Source organism: Myotis nattereri (genome assembly GCF_964212035.1).
Source record: "Myotis nattereri genome assembly, chromosome: X".
NCBI lineage: Eukaryota > Metazoa > Chordata > Mammalia > Chiroptera > Vespertilionidae > Myotis > Myotis nattereri.
Window position 1 is genome coordinate 123139923 of NC_138078.1, and position 25427 is coordinate 123165349.

General features: G+C 39.1%; 1 protein-coding gene across 1 annotated transcript in view; it reads left to right on the forward strand.

Moving 5' to 3' along the window:
* The first annotated feature begins 4344 nt into the window (after positions 1 to 4344).
* The window catches only part of PHF6 (PHD finger protein 6), a 58187-nt gene continuing 37104 nt past the window's right edge, over positions 4345 to 25427 (forward strand). Inside the window, exons 1-3 of the mRNA XM_081115148.1 lie at positions 4345 to 4513; positions 8373 to 8558; positions 8756 to 8857. Of these exons, the coding sequence (XP_080971274.1) occupies positions 8421 to 8558; positions 8756 to 8857 (240 nt within the window). The 5' untranslated portion in view covers positions 4345 to 4513; positions 8373 to 8420. The remainder of the gene's footprint in view (positions 4514 to 8372; positions 8559 to 8755; positions 8858 to 25427) is intronic.

The window sequence follows — 25427 nt, forward strand, 5'->3', positions numbered from 1 at the left end:
TCCATAAGCTGGACAGAGTTAAGAATTTTATGAAACCTCACCAATACAATAAGTGGAAGTTAAAAAATAAACAATAACCATGAAAACTAAGTAGAAGAGCATAGGGACCAACTGCTGAGAACCAACATTATGAGGTAGATCTATCAAATGATATGGCAGTTAAGAGATATGAGAAAATAATCTGTTCTTCATAGTTAGTGGGGCAAGAACATTCGCATATGTCATTCTCTGTTCTTGTGCCCCAAATAAATTTGCTAGGAATATTAATCTCATTTAACTGATATGTAAACGAAGTCTCAAAGAATTCGAATGAATAGCCCAAGGTCACTCTGCTAGTTGGTGGAAGGCCAGTGAGTCACAAGCCTAGGTCTTCAGACTCTTATGCAGCAACTCACAAATAGATAGACTTTTATTTTTTTATTTATTTTAATATATTTTTATTGATTTGGGAGAGGGAGAGAGAGATAGAAACAGCAATGATGAGAGAGAATCATTGATCGGCTGCCTCCTGCATGACCCCTATTGGGGATTGAACCTGCAACCTGGGCATGTGCCCTTGACTGCAGTCGAACCCAGGACCCTTCAGTCCGCAGGCTGATGCTCTATCCACTGAGCCAAACCAGCTAGGGCAATTTTATTTTATTTTTCACAGAAACATTTAAAATGCTTAATCCATCCACGTTTAATATTTCTTATTCTTTATTTTTAATGTGCCCAGTATATAAAATGCAAATAAACTTTGGTTCCATTTAAATGCCATTTACAATATTTGTTTTTGCGCTAGTCACTGTTGTAATTTTATATTTGTTTATGTGATTACTTGATTAAGGTCTGTCTCTGCTGCTACATCAAGTTGGACCATGTCCATTTTTATCTATCACATAATAAGTAATCAAAATGTACTTGATGAATGAATGAATGATCCACTGTTGTTGATTACAGCCAGAAGGGAGGTCATAAGCATGTGGGTAGGTTTAGCCTTTGCTTTAAGCAGAAGCAGGAATGCCAGCGGCATTTTACATGGAAACACTGAAGATGGGAAAAGGAATTAATTTTTAGTTGCTGGAGAGAATGAATTTGCTTGTACTGGTCTTAGTGATTGAAGTTCAAGGACAGGCTGATCTAAGCAGAGCAGATGCAGTTGCTAAGCAGTTGTCTACAGGTTACAGTGAAGTCAAGAGATTGTATAATTGATAAATCTCTACACACACATGCACAAAGAATGGAGGGCAGTTTCTTAATGTGTGGTTCTCAACAGTCTGAATCAGAATAGCTGGGCAGTTTGAGAAGGCAGAATCGTGCACCTAGACCTTCAAACTGGGGGAGGGGAATGCAAAAATCTGTATGTTTAACAAGCTCCTCAAGTAATTCTCACTTCCACAGTTTAAGAACCCCTGGGGTGGAATAACAATAGACCACCAGAAGGTCTAAGGCTAAGCTCTAGGGCTAAGCCAGTATTATAAAGTGAGAAGGGAAACCTCCAAGAGACTAAAATAGCAACCAGAGAGCCAGGGTTAGAGTCCTTGTTAGGAACTGAGGTAAGTGAAAGTTTAAGAGCAAGGACATAGCTAAAAAATGTTCAGTGTAACAGAGATGTCAAGAATGAAGGTAGAAAAGAAAGAAAAAAAAGGAATGACGGTAGAGAAATGTTGTGCAAAGGTAGAGATGAAATCCAGATTTTGTGGAGCCTGACCCTGTCCTGCAAGACCCAACTCAAAGCATTTCCTCTCTAGGGATATATTTCCTCTTCCTCTGGACCAAGTTCATCAATTCTATTATAGCATTTTACCTATTGTACTGAAATTCTGTTTTCTTCCTCATTATAAATACCTGATTTTCTTCCTCAGACTGAGATTTCCTTGAAGGCAGGAACTGTCTTATTCCTTTTCAAATCCCCAATGTCTGGCATAATACCTGGCATACAAAAAATATCTGCAAATGCCTGCTGAATGAGTGATCAGAGAGCAATTGGAAGCAAAGAACACAGTCTGGCAGTGAAGGTAGAGGAATCCTATGTGTTTTAAAGGAAACAAGAGCCAGGCAATTGATGCTGCTGGAGCAGGGAACAAGTAGGAAATCAGTCCTTCCAGAGCACAGAAGAGATGTGATTAAAACCACAGCTTTAGCTTTAAAAATCAGAAGGACAGTTCTTTCTGTGAGTCTTGAAGGAAGCAAAAAAGGATGGGTGTAGAAGATACTGCTTAGCTCAGATGGCCCTACTCAGTCAGGAAGCTAGGCCTTTGCTGGGAATGAGGTACAGTAAGTGATAACTAGAGCTTGAAGAAAAAGGCAGGAAGAGTGTTGGTGGGAGTGTAGTGATAGATCAATAAGAGATTAAAAGATCCTATGCTATATCCTCAGGCATTGTTAAGAGCCTGTTATCACAATCTGACTCCTTCCTGTAGCCCTTGAAATAACAGGCTGCATCTATCAGTTGTGCTAATTGGAACTGGCTACCAGGCTTGGGGTCTGAAACTAAAAAAAGTTGGGTTTCCAACTTTTAAGGCACTTACCACAGTCCATCTCCTATGGTAGCTATTTGTCTTTTTCTTGTTAGACTGTAAAGAGGTGAGGACAAAGGCTGTGTCTTATTCACTGTTGTGTTGTACCTTAGCATAGTGCTTTGTACGTAATAGGCAGAGGATGTCTACACCAGGCACACACCTTTAATGTAACATTTATCATATCATACTGTGTATTTGTTTGTTTTTCTGTCTGCCTTTATAGACCATGAGCTCAAGGTCAGGAGTTAATCTATGTCTCTCTTGTGTTTGGAAATTAGTTTTGCAGATGTTTATTGAATCAAATTTTGTTGAAATGAATGCATGGATAATAGAATGAATAAAAGATAGCAAAATGTGGGAGTGTTGGGAAAAATCTTAAAAAAAAAACCAGTGGATAGGCACTACATTTTGTTACTGACACAATCATCAGTCTCATTTTGACATCAATAAGTGTGTAAAGCTGGTGGAAAATTATACTCAGGGAACTGTTTTCAAATACACTGTAAATGTTTGAATATACATTCTGGGTCTTGGTAAATCTCAAGCCACTCCCTTTCATGGTACAGGGCCTGGGTGAAAAGGGTAAGAGTACCATGCGGTTAAATGACTGCTACTATGAGTACCTGTTTATATGGGATACAATGTTACCCCAATGTGTTTACAGTATCCTTGAGGATTACAATTTAAGGCTGACATTGCAGGGGAAAATATGAAGTATGAAACAACATTGTATCAAAGCAATGGAAAGCCACTGCCTCCCCTTCTGTCAGGAAAAGTAGCTACTTAAAGGGCATCTTTAAATTTTCATTTGTTTCTTAGGGCTTTTTCCCCGTCTCTTAAACCACGGGCTTGCACTAGTGAGCCAAGTAGAAAATAATAAAAGCTGACCCTTATATAGAGCATACTATATTATTCTATGTAATAATATTATTACATAGTATTATTCTATGTAATTTACATATATTAACTCATTTCTCTAATTTCTCATTACAACCCTAGGAGATTTGGACTTGTTGAAATTGAGGGAGAGAGAAGAAATGCACGGTGATCAAGGTCATAGAGTTAGAGTTGGGGAGCTGGGATTCAAACCCAAGCATCCTTGCTTCATACATCAAAGAGGTAAGTGTTTTGTTTAAATGTCTGGTTTACCTGTGTGAGTTGTAAAAAAAAAAAATCACGTATCTTTTCTGATTATGATAATGTCAGCATTTATAGAGGGCCTATTATATGCCAGGGACGCTAATACACACTTGCATTATTTCATTTCTTCCTCACAATAAACCCATTAGATACTACTTTTTTAATCCCCATTTTAAAGACAGAAAATTAAGGTACAGAGATTAAAATGATTCACCCAAGGATTGAATTTGAGACAGACTCCGCTACGAGCTTCTCAGTCTTTCCTGGCAGTAAAATGAGAGGACGGAGGACCTCAAAGTGATGCCATGAGAGTACAATGAAATAATGGATGTGAAAAGGCCTCGGTGAACAAGTGCAAGGGATAAGGCCTACCCATATGAATCACTGTTGAAAACTGGTCACTCAGGGTCCCTACCCAGTGGTTTCTGGTCCTAACCCTGCTGCTTCTTCACCCAACCCACAGCTTTGAATCTCTTTCTGTATCTCGTCGGATCCTGCCCCAAACACTTGGCTGAGCGATGGACCGGAGAATAGAAGGTACGCGCGCGCGAGCAGGAGGCGGGGCCTGTTGCCCAGCTCCTAACTGGGGGCGGTGGGTGCACATGCGCTGTGGTTCTGCGGCTTCAGTTGTCCCTTCACTACAGCCAATCAGAACCCGCGGCGCGTTCAGGCGTATAACGCCCTTTGAGTCGTTGCGTGCTGGGGGGAGCGACGTAAGGGCACTCCGCGAGCTCGTCTCCTCGAATGAAAGGAAACAACCCCCGGCGACAGAGCCCCGCTCTGAGGCGCTGCTGGAGAACCGAGACCGACTTCTTTCTCTTTCCCCTCATTGGCGCTTCTCCCCTGCCGTTCGCCTCTGGGCCCCGCTGGTGAGTCCCCACAGCACCCTGGGGCCCCCCATTCTATGCCTGGCGGGAGAAGACAAGGAGGATGGCGGTAGCCAGGCCGCCGCCCCTGCCCGTTGTTAAGGGGGAATCTTGGTGGTCTCGCTTTATTGTCGGGGACCCCAGAAGCGCCGCTCATTGAAGGCAGTTGGCTTGGAGGCTGCTGAGAAAAGTAATTTAGAGGAGATAAGGGAGAGGTTAGGCTTAAGTCTAGACTTCGGGGGAGGGGGCGCAACATTTAGGGAGGAAAAATACTGGGTATTTCTAGTCTTTGGCGTTGCTTAGTACATATTTGGGAAGGAGGGAGACTCCCAGTTTGGGAAGAGTAAGAGGAAGAATTGTTAGGATGGCAAGAAGGTTAGCCTTACAGAAAGAGGAAAAACTCCGGGGTGGGGGGGATTAGGGGTGAAACAGATACGAAACCAAGACTTAGAGGGCGAACTCCTAGGGGAGGAGGGTTAAGGAAAGTGGTAGGATGATATTTTCCTGGATTCTGGTGGATTGGAAAAGGACAGTTAGGGGACCCTGACTTTACGACAGAAAGGAACCTGCTAAAGTGCTTTAGAGGAAGATAGTTTTGCGAGTTTATCTAGCGCTAGATTAGAGGGAGATCTTGGAGTCTAGTGTGTATTGAATAAATAACGGGGAGGATCCGGTACGTTATGGGTACTATCCTTTATTATATGCACGAACAGCACGGCGTTCTTTTGAAATTTGTTCCTTTCGATATTCTGTGTGGAAGTTGAAAAATCCTTTAGTAATTGAAAAACCGTTTCTTTTCATCGGCTTATGGACTTAATATCAGGTCTTATTCATACAGATCAAATTCTTTCTCTACCCTTTGGTTTGAAACAACTGGAAAATTCCTTCAGTTTCCTTTTGAATAACCGCAAGAAGCAGTGCGAAGCATGTAATATCGTGCAACCAAATTCAGGTGCCCTTCCGGTTCATTTCTTATTCGTTTATTTCTCTCCACTGTAACTTTCCTGACATAAATACTGCTTTTGTGGGGATCACATATATATATTTTGATCTGTATATTTCAACTGGCTTGCGTGTAGAATTGTTTGATCTTCTGGTACTGCAGTTTTTGTTTGTGTGTTTTTCTGTGAAAATGGTCTTTCAGATACCAGACATTGAATGTGCTCTCGAGTTAGCTCTTGAATGCTCTCCTTGATGTTTCAGTTTATTTCTACCTTGGTGTTTCACAGCATCTTGGAAAATCAGAAATGCATTGGTTGTTTCAGCTTAACTAATCGTGCTTTTATATTTTTCAGACATTTAAATTGCTTTTCACCTCTATTATCTTTGCCTCTTTATTTCTGCTTTATAACATTGCCTATAATGTGATGTTTCTTTTATGGAAAAGGTTTCATTGTTGGGTGAAGGCATCAAACTTTGATCTTTGCATGCCATGAAAAACATTTTAAACTAAAATTAAAATGCCATGTAGCTGTGTGGATTATTATGAACCCCTTAATATTGGTCCTTGGAATGCCCTTATTCTCCTTAACTAGAAGACCACAAATGTGACAGCATTAGATAAAAATCTATATTTTTATGATAAAGACATTTTTGCTAGGACTCATTGTTTCCATGATGATCTCCACTTCATGTTTTATAAGGAGGCTGAAAAAAAATTAGCAAGATGTGCACAGATGCATTGTTTGAATTTTAGTGGAAAAATCCATTCAGTCATTGCACATTGGGGAAAGTTTTTTATTGGTTTTGTGCACTTTTGTGTGTTTCTGTTCATTTTACAAATTATATTTATACTGATTACAGCAAAAATACACTAAAATATCTTTGAATGCAAAATAAAATATACCTTTCTTCTCTTGGAATTTGGGATATTTGATAGCCAGAAAAGCAGGTTCTCAAAATTAGGATGAGAAATTTACCTGTTTATAAACTGAAAGAGGCAAAATTCAATATGGATAAAATTTTGAGGGTACCATTTTCAGAATTAATCTCAAGAATAAAAAGTGATTTTCTACTTTAGGAATTTTCTTTATCTTAAGCTGATTTTATATCCTATGATAGCTACCATTGTATAGAAATTACACATTAATGATGCCTGTACAAATTAGATTCACAATGTGCCATCCTTTCAACTGGCCAAGGATGAGCGGGAGAAATGCTGAATGTATTACAATGGTTTCATAGTGCCTGCTATTGCATAGTAGAAAAAAACACTAATTTAGAACACAAATAGCAAATTTTGATGCTATTTATTAATTTGGTGTTTTGCATAGTTAATTCTAAAGATTTTGGCAGCTATATTCTTGATAAAGCAACTGAACACATATTTGCCTGATCAAATGCAAACACACTTCCTCTTTTGTTTCTTTTGTTTCTTTGTTATGTTCTTTTTTCTCCTTTAATCTTAAAAGTATTTGCTGCCTATTTTCAATCAGTTTCACAGTTTATAACCTGTGCTGTGAATACAGTACCATTTTATGCCATTTGGAAGACTGAGGTATTTAAAATTGGCATTAAAAGTTTGTTAAACCCATCTACACAGAGACCTTCAGGGCCTTTGAAGTTTTGTTAAAAAGAAAAATCTAGATATAAATTGATAAGAACTCTTTGTGGCTTCACTTTAAATTTTGATTAAGTATCTGCATTTTTATATTATCAAGTGCTAAATGGTTTGTACCTACTACCTTGCTGACATCCAGTGTTACTGTTCTTGGTAAGTGCATCTCAGAAAGCTACAATATTGTGTTAGTGAGTCTATTTTTTCAACATGGTATTATGAAAATATTAAAATATATCAAAAATTGAAAAATATAGTAAATTTTAAGACAAAAATTTGAGATTTTATTCATTGCGATTTATTTTGTGGCAACCTGGTTCCTGAACTGCTTAGTTCTGCTGATTTGGAAAAACTACACAAATCAAGTAACTGATTTTACATTTGTTTAATACTTCTGAAGAATCTGTGTTGAGCTTGATGATCTAAATATGAAACCTTATTATGTTAGAGCTTTTCTTCCCTTTTTTGTTTGACTATCCTACCTATAATTATAGTTTGACTGAATTTAAGACTCATTCAGAAATATGTTCCTACCTTTATACAATATTACTAAGTAAATGTGAAAGTTATTGTATTTAGAATGCTACTTTTAGTTTACAACTTTAATAAGCAGACTTTTGGAGTAAATCTGAGTCAGATAATACAGTTATTTTTATAAATAATTAATTTCTAAAGTTTACATTTTTGAATAGACTTTTATAAGCCTATTTTTTTTCTTAAAAATGGAATACAATAGCAAAAATTAACTTATTAAAGACATATACGTGATTTTTACCTTGAAAATAATTCAAGTTTAAAAATAAGTGTTCCAAAGTCATCATTAAGTACATTTATTTCTTTCTTGTTTACCAATATGTAAACTTTAAGGAATTACAGAATTCTGTTCATTCTGGGCATTGTGTAGTTGTAGTTTTTGTTCTTCTCTTATATAATATTTTGTTTCCTTGAAGGAGCATCTGCCTATACATGAAAAATATGTTGCATTAATTTTGTCAGCAGATGATGGATTTAATATCACACATTGTACATTTTTTACTTATCCAGGCAGAAATAGTTCTAATTCACATATCCCCTAATTTGGGAGCGGTTTGATTTTTCTGAATTTCATTAGATTATACATAAATACATATTTTTTTCATTATGGAGGCATCTTAAGTTTTAATAGTGATTTGTCTAAAATCACTAAAAAGCCATTTAAAATGCATATATTAGAACTTAATTACGATATTAAGCAACTTACCTGACTATGTGTACACTGATTTTAAATGAAATTAACCATTTTGTTGCTCTTCTTATTCTCTGTAGCATTTCTTGGGGCTTATAAAGTGGCATTTTAAAGGCAACTTAAAAATCATGTCAAGTTCAGTTGAACAGAAAAAAGGGCCTACAAGACAGCGCAAATGTGGCTTTTGTAAGTCAAATAGAGACAAGGAATGTGGACAGTTACTAATATCTGAAAACCAGAAGGTGGCAGCACACCATAAGTGCATGGTAAGTATACCAGCAGCAACTGAGAGACTTGAAGCCATAAGAATATTAACAATGAATAGTCCTGAATTCTAAAAAAAAATGAAGAAAAACTCAGTTAAATTTTAAGAATATTTCCTTTTAAGTTTAACATCTTATTCACTGCTTCATTGTAATTTCTTTATATATGAACCTTAATTTTTTTAAAATGTAATTTATAGCTCTTTTCATCTGCTTTGGTATCATCACACTCTGATAATGAGAGTCTTGGTGGATTTTCTATTGAAGATGTCCAAAAGGAAATTAAAAGAGGCACGAAGCTGGTAAGTTGTTATTTCTGCTTCTTGCGAATAAAATTTATTTTAAGCTCATTAGTAAAGAAATTGTGTATTTTAAAGTGTATTACCTTATTAACTGAATTTAATTTTAAATTGCAGTCTTTTTTTTCCCATACCAGCAAATTTCAAGGCTGGATTTAACTTACTTACCAATTAACAAAAGGAGTGGATCACTTGAAATTATATAATGTTATTAAGCAGCGTCACCCCAATAAATTTATTTAAAAATAGCAAATGTAAAAAAAGAAGTGAATCAATATTCATTTTTGTTCTTTTAAAAAATAATTAAAATCTTCTTGGAGGCTGTATTGACTTAGAAAACAAGCAGTTTGCTTAATTTGAATGTATTATGTGTTAAAGTTTTCATTTAAGTATATTTTCACAATTAAATTTTGATGTGTTTTCACCCATCATAAAGTAATTGTCATTACAAATGAAGATGGCAGTAATCTTTCAACAGAAAAATGTCAGCAGTTGCTGAACAAAGTATTGAACTGTGATTCAGGTATATAACCCAGCATTTATGACTTTTGATAACTTTTGGTGAGTTTTACAGTTTTTCTGAAGCTATGCTAGAGTAATGTTCCTATAGCTGTCTTCACTACCAGTAACCAGATTGGCAAGATACTATATTGTTCTATTGGAAAAGTAGTGTCATTTCAGTTGATATATTTATGATACATTATGGTTTGCATTAAAACAGTTTCTTTTCATTTGATTATTTTTCTCCTTTGAACTCCTTAGTGAAATTGCATCTGTAAATGTACCTCCAGTAGCTTCACTATGAAGTGTTTCATTATTTTAAAGATGGGTTTGACAGAACGTATATCTCTGCTCTTGGGAACTAAGTAATCTCATTTCACAAAGAATCTGATGGGAAGTGGAAGCTATCATTTTGATGATCAGGAATTATTTTGAAAAGTAGTCAACCTTTTAGTATTAGAAAAAATAATATGAAGAAGTTCAAGGACAACATTTGAGATTTGCTTTAAGATAAATAGTCTTAAATCCTAGAGTCAGTATTGGCACAAATGGAAATTTAGAAGTCAGACTGTTTTTGTTGTAATGAGATCTTAACTGAAAATGTTTATCTTCCCCACCCCCAAAACTGTAGATACCAATAGAATGCTCCATTTTAATTTGATTTTTATTTGTTTAAATGTGGCTTTAGATTTCATGTTACTGTGGCTTACTGACCTGAGAACCAGAACAGCATGTTTTTATTTCCTCATCCTTAAAAACAAAATCAGATACAAAGAAAGAATACTATTTACTTGATGGTGGGTGTACTGTAAGCCTTATCAGCCCATTATTTATTCCTTGGCACTATGAAATGTCTGGAAAATGCTTCCACATCCTGACTTGTTACAATTTTTTTGTCTAGTTAGAGCAGGAACAGTTTTGGTCGCTACTGTTACAATATTAGTAACAAACTAGAGGCCCGGTGCATGAATTCATGCACGGGTGGGGTCCCTCAGCCTGGCCGGCGATCAGGGCCAATCGGAGCCGGCCTGCCAGGGGGAGGAACCGCGGGAGGTTGGCTATGGGAGCGCACTGACCACCAGGGGGCAGCTCCTGCGTTGAGCGTCTGCCCCCTGGTGGTCAGTGTGCGTCATAGCTACCGGCTGGTCGTTTGGTCATAATGGTCACTTACATTATATATATATATATATATATATATATATATATATATATATATATATATATATATTTATATATATATATATATGTATATAGCCTAGTTTTACATGAAGCAGCAGCATACATCTGGCAGTATTGGTAAATTCAATGGAGATTTAATCTATTTGGACTGTGTGTGAAGAAAGCATCAGAACTTTGTGCAGGTTTCACTATTATAAGTTGTTTTGATTAATTTTTAGTGGTATAGTGTATGGAGTTGATTCCCCCCTCCTCAAGTGTAGTGAGTTATACATAACTTATTCATTGATCTAGGGAGTGGAACAATATTGGAGATAAAAACCACAAACTATAGTAAAAGTTTTGTATTTGAATCCCAGCTTTGTCACTTATTAGCTGGTTGACCCTGGGCAAATTATTTACTTCTCTACGCCATGTTTTCATCACCTGCCAAAAGAAGATAACATCAGTCCTTGTACTTTTCTCACAGGGATAATGTGAGAATTAAGAGAGAGACTATACAGGACTAAACATGGTGCCTGGCATGTGGTTAGGACTTGATAAATAATAGCCACCATTCTAGGTATTAATTTTAAATAATAAGGTCCAGCTAATATTATCATAGGCTAATGAAGAGCATGCTGGGCTGGGAAGTCACGGAGTCTATTTTTTAAATAACTCTGCCACTGATACATTATATAACTTTAGATAAGTCATTAACTTAATTTTTTCACCCATGGTAAACAGATAATGCTGTACCACTGCTTACTAAACAGTGATGTTGCATAACAAAAACTGCTATAAAATATACAGAGTTTCCTTAGGTGTTTTGAAGCCATGTTGAGGCTGTGGGCATCTGGCATTGAAGAATAATGGCAGAAATAGAGAACTTTGGAGCCTGAGTATGTAATTTTGCTCCTTTTCCTCCTCCCAAAATGTCAAAATTTAAATAACTTATATAGGGGACAGGACTAGAGTAGCATTTATATGTTTAACATTGAAATTATTTTGAAGTCTCCTTTTAGCCTTTAGTTTTGCTCCTTCCATTATATCATTTTATATGAAGTATTATCAAGTAACCAAAATATCAAATTTTAGTTTTTTTCTTTACTTTTTCCTTTGTAAATTTGTCTAAGTAATAAAAGGACCATAAATCAAATAGGAAGGGAGAGAAAAGTGAAGAACTTCATGTAGGTAGATAAGCTACATATAAACTAGATAATCAGCATCCCTAATTGAGTTTTTAAAGCATTTTATCCTGTGAGCCTGTTTGTCCTGGCTCCTGTTTATCTAGATTTCTAGGTGAAAAGTAGGTCATGAATACTCATTGAAAATAATCGAAAACAGGAGTGCTGGTCCCTGGGTGCTCTCAAGGCAGGTTCTAGTCTATATTTGGTGTTGGCTCCAGAGTTGCTCACTTGCCCCAAAGAAAAGTAGAGAGAGAAGCGGTTAGGGCTTGATAGAAAAGTGATATAGGTAGCCAGATGGGTCAGTCTTGAGAGGATGGGAGGTTGCAGTAGAGCGGGAGGTATGGTTGTGTGGTTTCTATGTTCATGCTGCCAAAGGCAGATTTCCAAGGTTTTCATGTTTGCCACAAGGATCAGGGGAGGAAAAACCATTCCACAAGAATGTATTCATCTCTTTTTACATCACCTTTAACTATATAGCCCCAAGGTGGACCAGGAGAAATTTGGCAGGGTACTGAGGTTTTTATAATTTGAGACTCTGTTTTTACAGTTAAGACAGATATATATTTTTCCAGAATGGTTTCCAGTTCCTGTTGAAGCCTTATGGAGACACCACATCTGTACCACCTACTCCTATTCTCCAACCATCTAGCCAAGAAATGCAAATTTCCAAATAAAATTATGAGTTACCACTATTTTCCTTTTGTTAAGGAGACACTTGAAAGCAGTATATTTGAAGAATGTACTCTTTCTGGATGAAGTTGGTGGTGAGATCATTAAGAGTATCTACATCAGCCCTGACTGGTTTGGCTCCATGGATAGAGCGTCGGCCTGCGGACTGAAGGGTCCCAGGTTCGATTCCAGTCAAGGGCATGTACCTTGGTTGTGGGCACATCCCCAGTGGAGGGTGTGCAAGAGGCAGCTGATTGATGTTTCTCTCTCGTCGATGTTTCTAACTCTCTATCCCTCTCCTTTCCTCTCTGTAAAAAATCAATAAAATATATGTTTAAAAAAAAGAGTATCTACATCAGATAGTTACTGTTCTAATTAGTACCTGGGTCAGATATGTCACAGACTCTAGGAAAAAAAGGAGTTCAAAAGGCTATTTCATTCTCCTTCCTTACCCCTAGGTAAGACTGCTAGAAGCCATCCAATGTAAGATTTTTGTCCTATTCTTAAATATATCAAGAAATTGTAATTCTACCCAAGCAATCTGAAACAGGAGCAGTATTATATAACACATTTCAGAGTCGAGAAATTAATCCTTCTGTATAACTCAAGTATCTTGCTTAATTTTTTAAAAAATATATTTTTATTGATTTCAGAGATTAAAGGAGAGGGAGAGAGAGATAGATACATCAGTAATGAGAGAGAATCATTGATCAGCTGCCTTCTGCAGGCCCCGTACTGGGCATCAAGCCCACAACCAGGCATGTGCCCTGACTGGAATCAAACTGTGACCTCCTGGTCATAGGTCGATGCGCAACCACTGAGCCACTTCAGCTGGGCCATCTTGCTTAATTTAAAGCCATTTATGCTAGATCCTTTTCCAATCAAGGAACTATTTGTTTTTTTATTATTAAAAACTACAGGCCCAGTGCATGAAATTTGTGCCCCGGGGAGGGTGTCCCTCAGCCCAGCCTGCACCCTCTCCAATCTGGGACCCCTCAAGGGCAGTTGGGCATCCCTCTCACAATCCAGGACTGCTGGCTCCCAACCGTTCGCCTGCCTGCCTGCCTGATTGCCCCTAACCACTTCTGCCTTCTAGCCTGATCACCCCTAACCACTCCCCTGCCAGCCTGATCGATGCCTAACTACTCCCTTGCCAGCCTGGTCACCCCTAACTGCCCTCCCCTGCCAGCCTGGTCGCCCCTAACTGCCCTTCCCTGCAGGCATGACACCCCCCCCAAACTGCCCTCCCCTGCCGGCCCAGTCACTCCTAACTGCCCTCCCCTGCCGGCCTGGTCGCTCCCAACTGCCCTCCCCTGATGGCCTGGTCACTCCTAACTGCCCTCCCCTGCAGGCCATCTTGTGGTGGCCATCTTGTGCCCACATGGGGGCAGCCATCTTGTGTGAGGGTGTGATGGCCAATTTGCATATTATCTCTTTATTATAGAGGATTATTATATAGGATAAAAAATTCTCGCCCAGTCAATGTGGCTCATTTGGTTGAATGTTGTCCCACACACCAAGAGGTTACTGGTTTGATTCCCGGTCAGGGCCCGTGCCCAGGTTGCAGGTTCCATCCACAGTAGTGGGAGTGCAGGAGGCAACTGATCTATGTTTCTCTCTCATCAATGTTTCTATCTCTCCCTCTCCTTCCCTCTCTGTCTCTCTAAAGAATCAATAAAAACATTTTTTTTTAATGAAAAGTTCCTCATGTATCTCATGACTTTCCTCAGGTCACTCCTAAGCTTTCCCCTTTTCAAACTAAATTTTACTCACATGTATTAAGAAATCCTCTGAATATTCTCCTGCTTTTTTCAATAGTAGAAACAGCTAACATTTATTGAACACTAAATGTGTTAGGGACTGGGATAAGTACTTTAAGTACATGATCCTATTTAATCTCATAATCATACAGTGAGATAGGAAGGTATTCATTCTCACTTTACAGACAAGGAAACTGAGGCTTCGAGAAATTAAGTAACCTGGCCGTGGTTATATAGCTAGTAAGTGGCAGAGCTGGAATTTGAATCCAGGGCCAGTTAACTACAAAGTCAGAATTCTTAATCATTTGATTATACTAGCCTGCATTTTAAGCTACCTAACAAAAAATCACATTTAAAAATGTCATGATTAGAGCTTAGTAGTTTTCTAACAGAGATGGACATAGTACCTCATTTAGGACATAATCAGATTCATATTAATATATTCTGTTATTAGCATTAACTTACTGTTTTTAGGGCAAAAATCCTGTATACACATAATGTATAAGAATATTCTGATTCTGTGTTACACTTAAGATATTTTTTGTAGCCCCTGAAAATAAAAAGGCAAATAGAGAGAAAAACATTGATGAGAGAGAAACAGATTAGTTGCTTCCTGCACCCCCACTACTTTGTTATTTATTCAGTACCAGTGGAGTGCTTTGCACCTCAGAGAAAAAGTATGTATGATTTTCAAGAGTTTATGATCTAGATATTGGGCATGTCATGAATCTGCATATATGACAATTTATAGTATACCCTTTTTAAATTTTCCCGTGGGTGAGGATTCTTGCCTATTTAGGTAGTTAAGACTGCTTCCTAGAGATTGTAAGGTTAAGAAAAAGGGATAAGTCAAGGAAACAGATTAGGTATATTAGAATGGGTCATTGAGACTGGCAGTAGTGGATTGGAATTGAGTAATGTGAGATGATTGCAGGGTCTTTAAATTTTTTTTTAATCCTCACCTGAGGATTTTTGCATTGATTTTAAGAGAGAGTAGAAGAGAGAGGCAAAGACAGAGAGAAACATCAATGTGAGAGAAACACATCGATTGATTGCCTCCTGCACGAGCCCCGAGCAGGGCCGGGGCCAGGGAGGATCCTGCAACCAAGATATGTGACCTTGACCTGAATCAAACCTGGGACCCTTCAATCCGCAGGCCGATGCTCTATCCACTAAGCCAAACTGGCTAGGGCAGGGTCTTTAAATATTAAAAAGGAATTTCAGCTGGATTAGAGGGGATGGGGAAAGACAGTGCATTATTTTTCAGGATATAAGTGATATACAGTAGTCACTGTGGAGAATGGAAGATAATGGCTGCATATTTGTCTGGTATCCATAGTTGTCATGCAGGCATCTTAAACTCAACCTGTTTAAACCAATATTCGTTAACTCCCCACCCTGAAACCTGATTCTCTTTCTGAATTCTTTACCTTCAATTCTTTATACTTCCACATCGGTCACTTGGTTCTATTTCTGGGTTGTCTCTGCCTTCTTTTCTTTTTTAATGGCCTCCTAAATGCAGTCTTCCTCTTCCCACCCTTCCAGCATACTACTGGTAATGATTTGATCTCTACTTTTAAAACCTAATGTCACTCTCTGAGTAAAAATCTTCCTGATTCCTTACTGCATAGAAAACAATATCCAGAGGCCTCACTGTACCCTTCAGAAGTCATATCTTAAGTCACCTTTTCCATTCCTTAACTCATTCCCTTTCCTCTGTTTCCCAATTATCCTCTGCTTGTCTCTACTGCTGCATATGTGCTCATGTTACTCATCTCCTCGGATCAGTTTTCTCTGTTTTTGAGTCCTATTGAGCTTTTACCTCTGTCATAAAGTTTAACACTATGCACTGTATCTGTTACACGTTCTCAAGCCTTTCTTCCCCACTCATCTGTGAACTCTGGGGGAATAGAAACTATTCTGCTTGCTTAGCATAGGATTAAGTGAGGATAATGCATGGAAAACACTTAGCACAGTGCTTGATGTCTCAGTTGTGCTCAATAGTGTTCTAATAAATAATGGCCACTTATTAATTGTTGGTTGAATTTGAAAGAGAGAGCTTCAATTAGATAATAGTGTGAAGCCTTAATAATGAGCTAGGTGTAAACTGACCATGGAAGTAATGGTATAGCCTAAAATTCCTGTTTTGGTTAATCTGTGTTTTAGTGTTGTTTGCAGCTCCAGCAGTTTGAAAAGGAAGGAGAGAAATCTAGAGGGAAAAATCAGGTTGGTTATTTGTTCAGGATGGTAGAGAGCAGTGTATGCTTCAAACAGGAGTTTTGTTTGTTTCTTCAGCTTTCACTCATCCAGTATGGTGTTATTTTTGTTTACATAGGCATTATATTATTTGTCAAGACCTGCATCTAGAATTCATGTATCTGTTCATTTGTTAGATACTTAATTGAGTGTCTACTTTGTACCATGCACAAATGGAAACACTTTGGGTGCAACCATGAATGAATATAGTTTAGCTTTAGGAGTATCTGAAGAATGCCACAGGAGAGTTGGGAAAGAACGCCATTATTCTACCTGAGAAGGCAGAGGCTTCATAGAAAGTGACATTTGAAATGTGTTCCACTGAGAAAGTGATGCTGTAGAAGTCAAAGGGAGAAGAGTTTCAAGGAGGAGAAAGTGGTTAAAGTATTAAGTAAGTATTGAATGGCAGTGCTGTTTACAGTGTGTGGCTCATTTAGCATTAATGAAGGACAAAATGGAGCACCCACAGTGTAAAAATGCTAGCACTGCTAACTGCATACAAAGGAGCAGAAGGTGACTAATAGTGTTACTAACCAACAGTGGTACCTAGCCAACTATGAAATCAGAAAGGGGAGATAGGGGATTACAGACAGGTATCTTTTGCAAAAGGTCCCAAGTGACTTTTAATGAACACTCTTGGGCATGGACCATTGCCTTGGGACAGGAGTTGGCAAACTTTGTGTAAAGGACCAGATAAATATTTAAGGCTTTGCCAGCCATATGGTCTCAGTCATAGGCACAGACAATACACAAAAAAATGAGCATGTCTATGTTCTGATAAAACTTTATAAAAATAGGTGGTGGTCTGGATTGGGATTGCAGGACTCCACCTTAAGGTATTTTGCAGGGAAACAGGTAAATTTTCTATGTAACTAAGTGTACATGAATCATTAATGTATTTATATAGATATGAATTTTTTAAAGAAGCTCTCATTATGACATGCAGATTAACTTGTGTGCAGGTATTTTACATTGTTTATATTAAAATCAATTTTGCTTTACTTTGGAAGTAATTAAGGAGAATGAATGAAGTCCAAAGAGAAACTTCAAGTCTAATGATGGAGAAAATCAGGTCTTCGACTATTACTGAATTAGCTAAATTTTTTTTTTTAATTCAAACATTTTTTTCTTTGCCTTCATTTAATACTTCTTTGTAATTTGGAATACTGTCAATTTATTTCATTATATAATTACTTCTTATTTATTTGTGCTAATGGAAGAGAATGCAAACCAATAATAAAAAATAGTCCATGTCTGGTGGGTGACTCAGTACTTAAACATGAATGAATATTTGGGGTTCTTCACAAATGAAGTATAGCAACAGCATCACAGTTTAGCATACATTTTAGCAAGAAAGACTTACACCTTAGAAAGAACCTAAACCTAATGATCTGAGCTCAAAAAAAGTCTGTCTGATCTTTCAGATGAAAAAAGAATCTTGAAAAGCTCCAATAAGGGAATTTACTTCTTGTCAATGATGATTCATAAATATGGATAGGAGTATGTGATATTCAGAGCAAGGTCAGGAGACTAGTTTAAGTAAGAACTTAATAGACTTAGTTCATTGCCCTCCAATTTCCAAAAGACTTTTGAAAAGATGTATTCAGTAACTGCTTGGATTTAGTCTGTTACTCTAGTAAAATAAGTAATTTTTAGAAGTTCTCTATTTTAGAAGCACTTGGAATTTAAGGTCCTAATCTATCAGGTTTTGACTTTTCAATGACTTTGACAGCTTTCAGATTTTATTTTTGCTTTCTAGCTTTATATTTAGACTTCATTATTATATACCAGAGGCCTGTTGCACGAAAAGATTCGTGCAATAGGCATTCCCTTCCCCTGGCTGCCGGCACTGGTTTTCCTCCGGCACCCGGGACCCAGGCCTTCGCTCCGGCCGGAGCCACCTTCAAGCCTTCGCTGCCCCGCCTGGCCGCCCCGGGTCTGGTCGCACACAGGACGCCTGCCACCCTGGGTCGCAGATAGCAGGCCCAGATGGCAGCAGGGCAGGCGGGATGGCACTGTCCCGCCCTGCCTGCAGTATGCAAATTAGCCGCCATCTTTGTTGGTGGTTAATTTGCATATCACGCTGATTAGCCAATGGGAGGCATAGCGAAGGTATGGTCAATTACCATGTATGTCTATTATTAGATAGGATTGTAGCTATAATGGTAAACCAGAAATGGTTATAAGATCATGTTCTACCCTCCCATGAAATGGTATTACTTTTAGAAAATTTTAACAAATAAATGGGATAACTGTCAGTTAACTAGATAATTCAGAACTTACTCTGTTTTCTGTGTTGGATATGTGAGGTATTACTATAAATAAAGCAATAAACCCGGAGTTAAGAGCATTTTTAGGCAGCCCTGAAAACTTGCCCCAGCTACACTGTGCTGCTTTTATTAAAAACAAACACCAGTGTAAGGTTAACTGCTCTCACTTTTTGTCTTGTTTCCTATAAAAATATCCTATGTACCCTGTTTCCAACTCCAAGCACTTTTGGTATTTTTTCTTTGCCTTCAGATTCAAGAACATTCTCTGAACATTTGTAGCCATTTTCTTGGAGCAGGTGTCTTGAGAGCAGTAACTACTTAGCTGTGAGAATTTATATCTATATACTGTGGTCAGTTACTGATGTATATCATAGATATACAGCAATTAAACAGGGCAAATCTAAATCTTAGAGAGCCCTCTCTCCCTTGACTCTATCTAGCCATCAGATTTCGGCTTTTCCCCAAGAGCCTTCTCTTTTCCCCTATTCTAGAAGATATTGATCTTATTTTAGTTTTACTTTATATCTATCTGTGGTCTTAGATGAGTTTTCCTTAGCTACTGAGAAAGCAGTATTTTTCCTTTTATTCCTTAAGACTTCTTCCTTTTGCAAACTGAATTTCAATCCTTGCCTGGTTCAATTGACTGAGGAGCAGGTATGTCCCAGCCTTCGGCCCCTGTGGGACTTTTAGCTAAGTCATGGTCCTTTCAGTTTCTGCTATCTCCTCTCATGCATGACTTGGTTCCTCTTTCATGAGTGGCTCAGCTCCTTAAGACTCTGGTTATGTGGCATAACCTAATCTTAACATAGTACAGCTTCTCAGACATCAGAACAGTGTTTACCAGGGGTGGGGAGATGAGGAACCTAGGGAGATGTTGGTCAAGGGCTATAAAGTTGCTATTATGTAGGATGAATAAGTCTAGAGGTTTCACGTAGAGCATGATGACAGTAGTTAATAATACTATATTATATACTGGAAATTTGCTGAGAGTAGATTTTCTGGTGCTTTCACCACATGCACCAAGAAATGGTAGCTATATAAAGAAATGGACATTAATTAGCTTGGCTGTAATAATCATTTCAACTATGTATATATATAGTAAAACATCATGTGCCCTAGCCTGTTTGGATCAGTGGATAGAGTGTCAGCCCTTGGACTAAAGGGTCCCGGGTTTGATTCTGGTCAAGAGCTTGCACGTACCTTGGTTGTAGGATCAGACCCTGCCCTGGTTCCAGGCACATGTGGGAGGCAACCAATTGATGTGTCTCTCACATCTATGCTTCTCTCTCTGTGTCTCTCCCCCTCCCTTCCACTCTCTCTAAAAATCAATAGAAAAATATCCTCAGGTGAGGATTGACCAAACTAAAGCACCCAAAAAGAACATTATGTTGTATACCTTAAATATATATAATTTTATTTAAAAATAAAGATAGTATAGCTTCTAACCATAATATAAAGATGACATTCAAACATCTTAAATAAAATTGGACCTTTTCTTACACTTTCCCCATGTTGGAAGAGGTAATTGATTACTGAGATTTACTAGCTCTACGAGATAGCAAACTGAATAGAGGAGTAAAACAAATTATCAACAAAGAAATTTTTACCTCTATTTAAATCAAGAACTTAAAATTGAGGATACAAGCAGGATAAGCTAAGAATTGACATACCTATATTGGGGACAGGAAATTAGCCCTCAGTAAATATTAGGTATGTGGGACAGACCTTTTCTCAGGAAGGAAGGGGTCCATCATTGTTTTTGAAAAACATGTTTCTATCAGGTTAACTTTCCTTTTTCCACATTTGAGAGAGCCATGGGTAAAGTGCAAGCATGACATTAAATGGCAACCAACAGTCATTCTGCTGAGGGCTCAGCAGGGACTGTGACAAATTGGAGGGAAAATGTTTTATGTAAAGTGGAATACAGGCCCTAGCCGGTTTGGCTCAGTGGATAGAGCATCGGCCTGCGGACTGAAGGGTCCCGGGTTCGATTCCGGTCAAGGGCATGTACCTTGGTTGCGGGCACATCCCCAGTGGGGAGTGTGCAGGTGGCAGCTGATCGATGTTTCTCTCTCATCGATGTTTCTAACTTTCTATCCCTCTCCCTTCCTCTCTGTAAAAATCAATAAAATATATATATATATTTTTAAAAAAAGTGGAATACAGGATAACATTACTCAGGTCCCACCAACTGCTGCCTTGCTGTGGTGGAGGGCCCCATTTTCCTATTATTCAAATAAAGTCCTTTTTTTGTATTTTCCATAATGTTCCACATATCTGGTTTCCCAACATCTTTATCTCTTCCTTATTTTTTTTTAAATATATTTTTTATTGATTTTTTACAGAGAGGAAGGGAGAGGGATAGAGAGTCAGAAACATCAGTGAGAGAGAAACATCGATCAGCTGCCTCCTGCACACTCCCCACTGGGGATGTGCCCGCAACCAAGGTACATGCCCTTGACCAGAATCGAACCTGGGACCCTTCAGTCCCCAGGTCGATGCTCTATCCAGTGAGCCAAACTGGCTAGGGCTCTCTTCCTTATTTTTGACCTTGTTTATTAACAGAGCTAATCTTTCCCCCCAAATATTCTTGCCTCTACTCATTCTGTGCCGCTTCAACTGATTGTTCTTCTCCAAATCCTAGATCAGACTGTTTAAATATTTGCAGGCATACCTGAAGATAATTATGCCAAATCTTCAGGTATTAGAAATGTGAATGAGAAAAGATTTGCCTTAAGATATTAAAATCTTCAATAACAGAGTAAGCTTAAAATTAACTATTTTGTAACATACAGTGTTAGTCTTCCAAAAAATCCAGTCTAGACACAATTAATGGAAGAAATCTATATATTTATAAAGATAATAAGCTATATGTGGAAGTAAAATGATAAGAGCCAACATGAATACTGTATCTTAAGTCCCATAGGCGTTTGGGGGGAAAATTATTTCAGGGGTTGGAATATAACATAGTAGACTTATAGGTAATAATTATGTTCCCATTTTGTATTCATAGGTACACAAACAGATTTAAAATTTATAGTTTTAGTGTGGATAATTTTTGCTATTTTTTTAGTACCTTGCCAGAATTTCATATGCAAGAAGGTATTTGTTTATTTATGAATGTTGTATAAAATAGATCCTATAAATTCTAATTGAGAAAAATTCCTGCTCCTAAACTTGAAAAGAATTTTCACTCTCTGAAAACATTTTTATTGGTATGTCTTCCTTTTTTCTTCCTTGAGAGAAATTGACAAAAGTGGCAATCTTCTTCTCAGTTAAAAAAAGTATCAGTCTTAAGTTGCTGTAGTTAACTGGTTATACTTTGGGCAGATGAACTCCTTTAGCCTTCTTTTTAATTGGGAAGCTCTTTATTTGACTGTCTATTTTGAATGATAGCCTTGCTGGATATAGTAATCTTGGTCTCAGATCCTTGCTTTCCATTACCTTGAGTACTTCATGCCATTCCCTTCTGGCCTGTAGAGTTTCTGATGAGAAATCAGGTTTCAGCCTTATGGGAACTCCTTTGTAGGTAACAGTTTTCTTTTCTCTTGCTGCCTTTAAGATTCTCTCTTTGTCTTTAATTTTTGGCATTTTAATTATGATGTGTCTGGGCATGAGTCTGTTTGAGTTCTTCTTGTTTGGGGTTCTCTGTGCCTCCTGAAATTGTGTGACTTTTTTCTTTACCAGGTTAGGGAAGTTTCCTACCATTATTTCTTCAAACACCTTCTCTATTCCTTTCTCCCTTTCTGCCTCTTCTGGCACACCTACTATTCTAATATTGTTACGTTTCACATTGTCCCACAGCTCCCTTAAGCTGTCCTCTGTTTTTTAATTGTTTTTTTCTTTTTGGTTCTCTAATTGAGTGATATTTTCAACTCTGTCTTCTAATTCACTGATTTGATCCTCAGCTTCCCCTAATCTGCTGTGTATTCCTTCTAATGTGTTCTTTGTGTTATGTCATTCTTTATCTCAGACTGTTCTTTTTTATAGTTACTATATCTTTTTTCATACTGTTCAGCATTTTTAAGATCATTATTCTAAACTCTGTTTCAGATAAATTTCTTATCTCTGCTTCATTTATCTCTTCTGGAGAATTCTCTAGTTCTTTCATTTGGGGGTTGTTTCTTTGTTTCCTCATTTTGGTTGTCTGTTTGGGTTTGTGACTATATTTTAGATAGTTCCTCTACACCAGGGGTCCTCAAACTACGGCCCGCGGGCCACATGCAAATACAAATATTGTATTTGTTCCCGTTTTGTTTTTTTACTTCAAAATAAGATATGTGCAGTGTGCATAGGAATTTGTTCATAGTTTTTTTTAAACTATAGTCCGGCCCTCCAACGGTCTGAGGGACTGTGAACTGGCCCCCTGTTTAAAAAGTTTGAGGACCCCTGCTCTACACCTCTCAATCTCTAGTGCAGGACAGTATTAAAGGCTGTTTCTGACTAATTGGATCAGGTTAAGACTCAGCCTCCAGAGACCACCTCTGCCTACAGACTAATAGGATTCTGACTTGAATTGCCCCCAGGCAGTAGTCCCTAGGTGTGGAAAGAGTTTTTTCAATAGGGTGGGACAGTTGCTTCTGCCTGGAGGCTAATTGTTACTTTTACTCTGTTAAGTGGCCTCAGGACAAGGTGTTTTCCAATAGGGTGTATTGACTGCCTTTCCCCCAGGCAAGGTAGATGTCTGTGTGGGAAAGATGTCCTCCGCTGTGTGAGGGAATGACTCGGCCCAGGAAACTTGGGGTATCTGCCTTCTGAGCTCTATCCTCTGAGTTCCCAGTCCTGGGTTCTGCCCTCACAGCTCCAGCCCACTTCACCCTCCCTCTGCCAGAGCACAAGGTGGGTGGCTCCACTGGGAATTTTTGTGCATTGGCCCTTTAAGAGGGTGCCCGAACTTTCAGCTGCCACTCCCTGGCAGACAGCACTCCACAGCTTTTCACAGCTAGATGTTATGTGAGTACCCTCCTCAACTTGGTGCTCTCTACTGAGGAACCCGCTTTGGGATTAGATCTCAGTGGCTACCCCCACAACTGAGATAACTCTCCAGGACTTCAGTTGCTGTCTGTGGGTGCCCAGCCAGCCCTTTCACGCCTCCACCCCTCCTACCAGTCTCTATGTGGTCTCCACCTTCAGTCCTTGGGTATCAGGGTTCTCTCCTGTGAGTTTTCCATTGATTAATCAGGAATCCTTTCCATATTTCAGTTGTAATTCCAGCTTGTTCCTGGGAGCATGTCCCTGCAGCATCCTTCTACTTTGCCGCCATTTTTAATCCAGATCACAGTATACTGTTTTACCTAATAATAGACAAACATGTAACTTGACCGTCCCTCCACTACGCTCACAAGCCAATCAGGAGAGTATGCAAATTAATCCAACAAAGATGGTGGTTAATTTGCATACGTAGGCACGAAGTGGCGGATCGAAGACTGAAGGCTCTGGCCAGAGCTGGCAGCCAGGGGAAGGGAAGGCCTATTGCACGAATCTCTTTGTGTAACGGGCCTCTAGTCTATAATAATAGACAAACATGTAAATTGACTGTCCCTCCACTATGCTTACCAGCCAGTCAGGAGAGTATGCAAATTAGTCCAACAAAGATGGTGGTTAATTTGCATGCAAAAGTGCCCAGTGGCCTGGGTCCCGGGAACATCATCGGGCACCCAGGTCACTCCGAGGTAGGTCACGTGTGGTCCCTGAGCAGCCTAGGAAGGGCCTGAGCCAGGGGACTCCTGGGCAGGGCCTGAGCCTGCGATCAGAGCCAAGGGGGCCCCTGCCCAGGCCTAATGCCTCTACCAGAGACCTTAGGCTTGGGCAGGGGCAGAGCTGGCAATCGGAGGGAGCTAAGGGTCCCCTGCCCAGGCCTAACGCTTTGGACAGAGGTGTTAGGCCTGGGCAGGGGCGGAGCCCACGATCGGAGGGAGCTGGGGGTCCCCTGTCCAGGCCTGAAGCCTCAGCCAGAGGCTGTAGACCTGGGCAGGGGCAGAGCCGGCGATCGGAGTGAACTACAGAGGAAACACCTTTTCTGACCGCTCATTGGCTAAGTTCCCTGTATGCCACTGGTAATATTCTTAGTAACTTGGGTAATAAGAATCCAAAAAGGTGATCTAGGGTCTTTCCACCACACTTCTGGAGAAAAAAATGAAGGTCTGCTGCTGGAATGTCATATCCTATGAAAGACACATCTTCAAAATGTCATATCCTGCCCTAGCCGGTTTGGCTCAGTGGATAATGCCTCGGCCTGCCGACCACAAGGTCAGGGTTCAATTCTGACCAAGGGCATGTACCTAGGTTGCAGGCTCCTCTCTGGCTGGGGCCCAGGTCAGGGCTCATGCAGGAGGCAACCAATCAAAGTGTTCCTCTCACTTTGATGTTTCTCTCTGTCTTTCCCTTTTTCTTCCACATTCACTAAAAATCAATGGAAACATAGCCTCAGGTGAGGATAAAAAAAATAATAAAGAAAGAAATGTCATATCCTATGAAAGACACATCTTGAAAATGCCTAAAGAAAGTGGTCATTTTTTCATAGTGAAGGGACTGGAGTCTGTGTTGATAAAAACACCTTGGTGGCTGCAGTGACTGGCAGTGGCTGCAGCAGTGGGGTGATGGGGCTGGTGCCTTCCCCTGATCAGCCCAGTCGCTTCCCACAAAGGGAGGCCAGACTGTGGCTTAAGTCGGCTCCCCAAGAGGAACAGGGAGTGGGCCTAAGCTGTCGATAGGACATCCCCTGAGGGTTCCCAGAATGTGAGAGGGGGCAGGCTGGGCTGAGGGGCCCCCC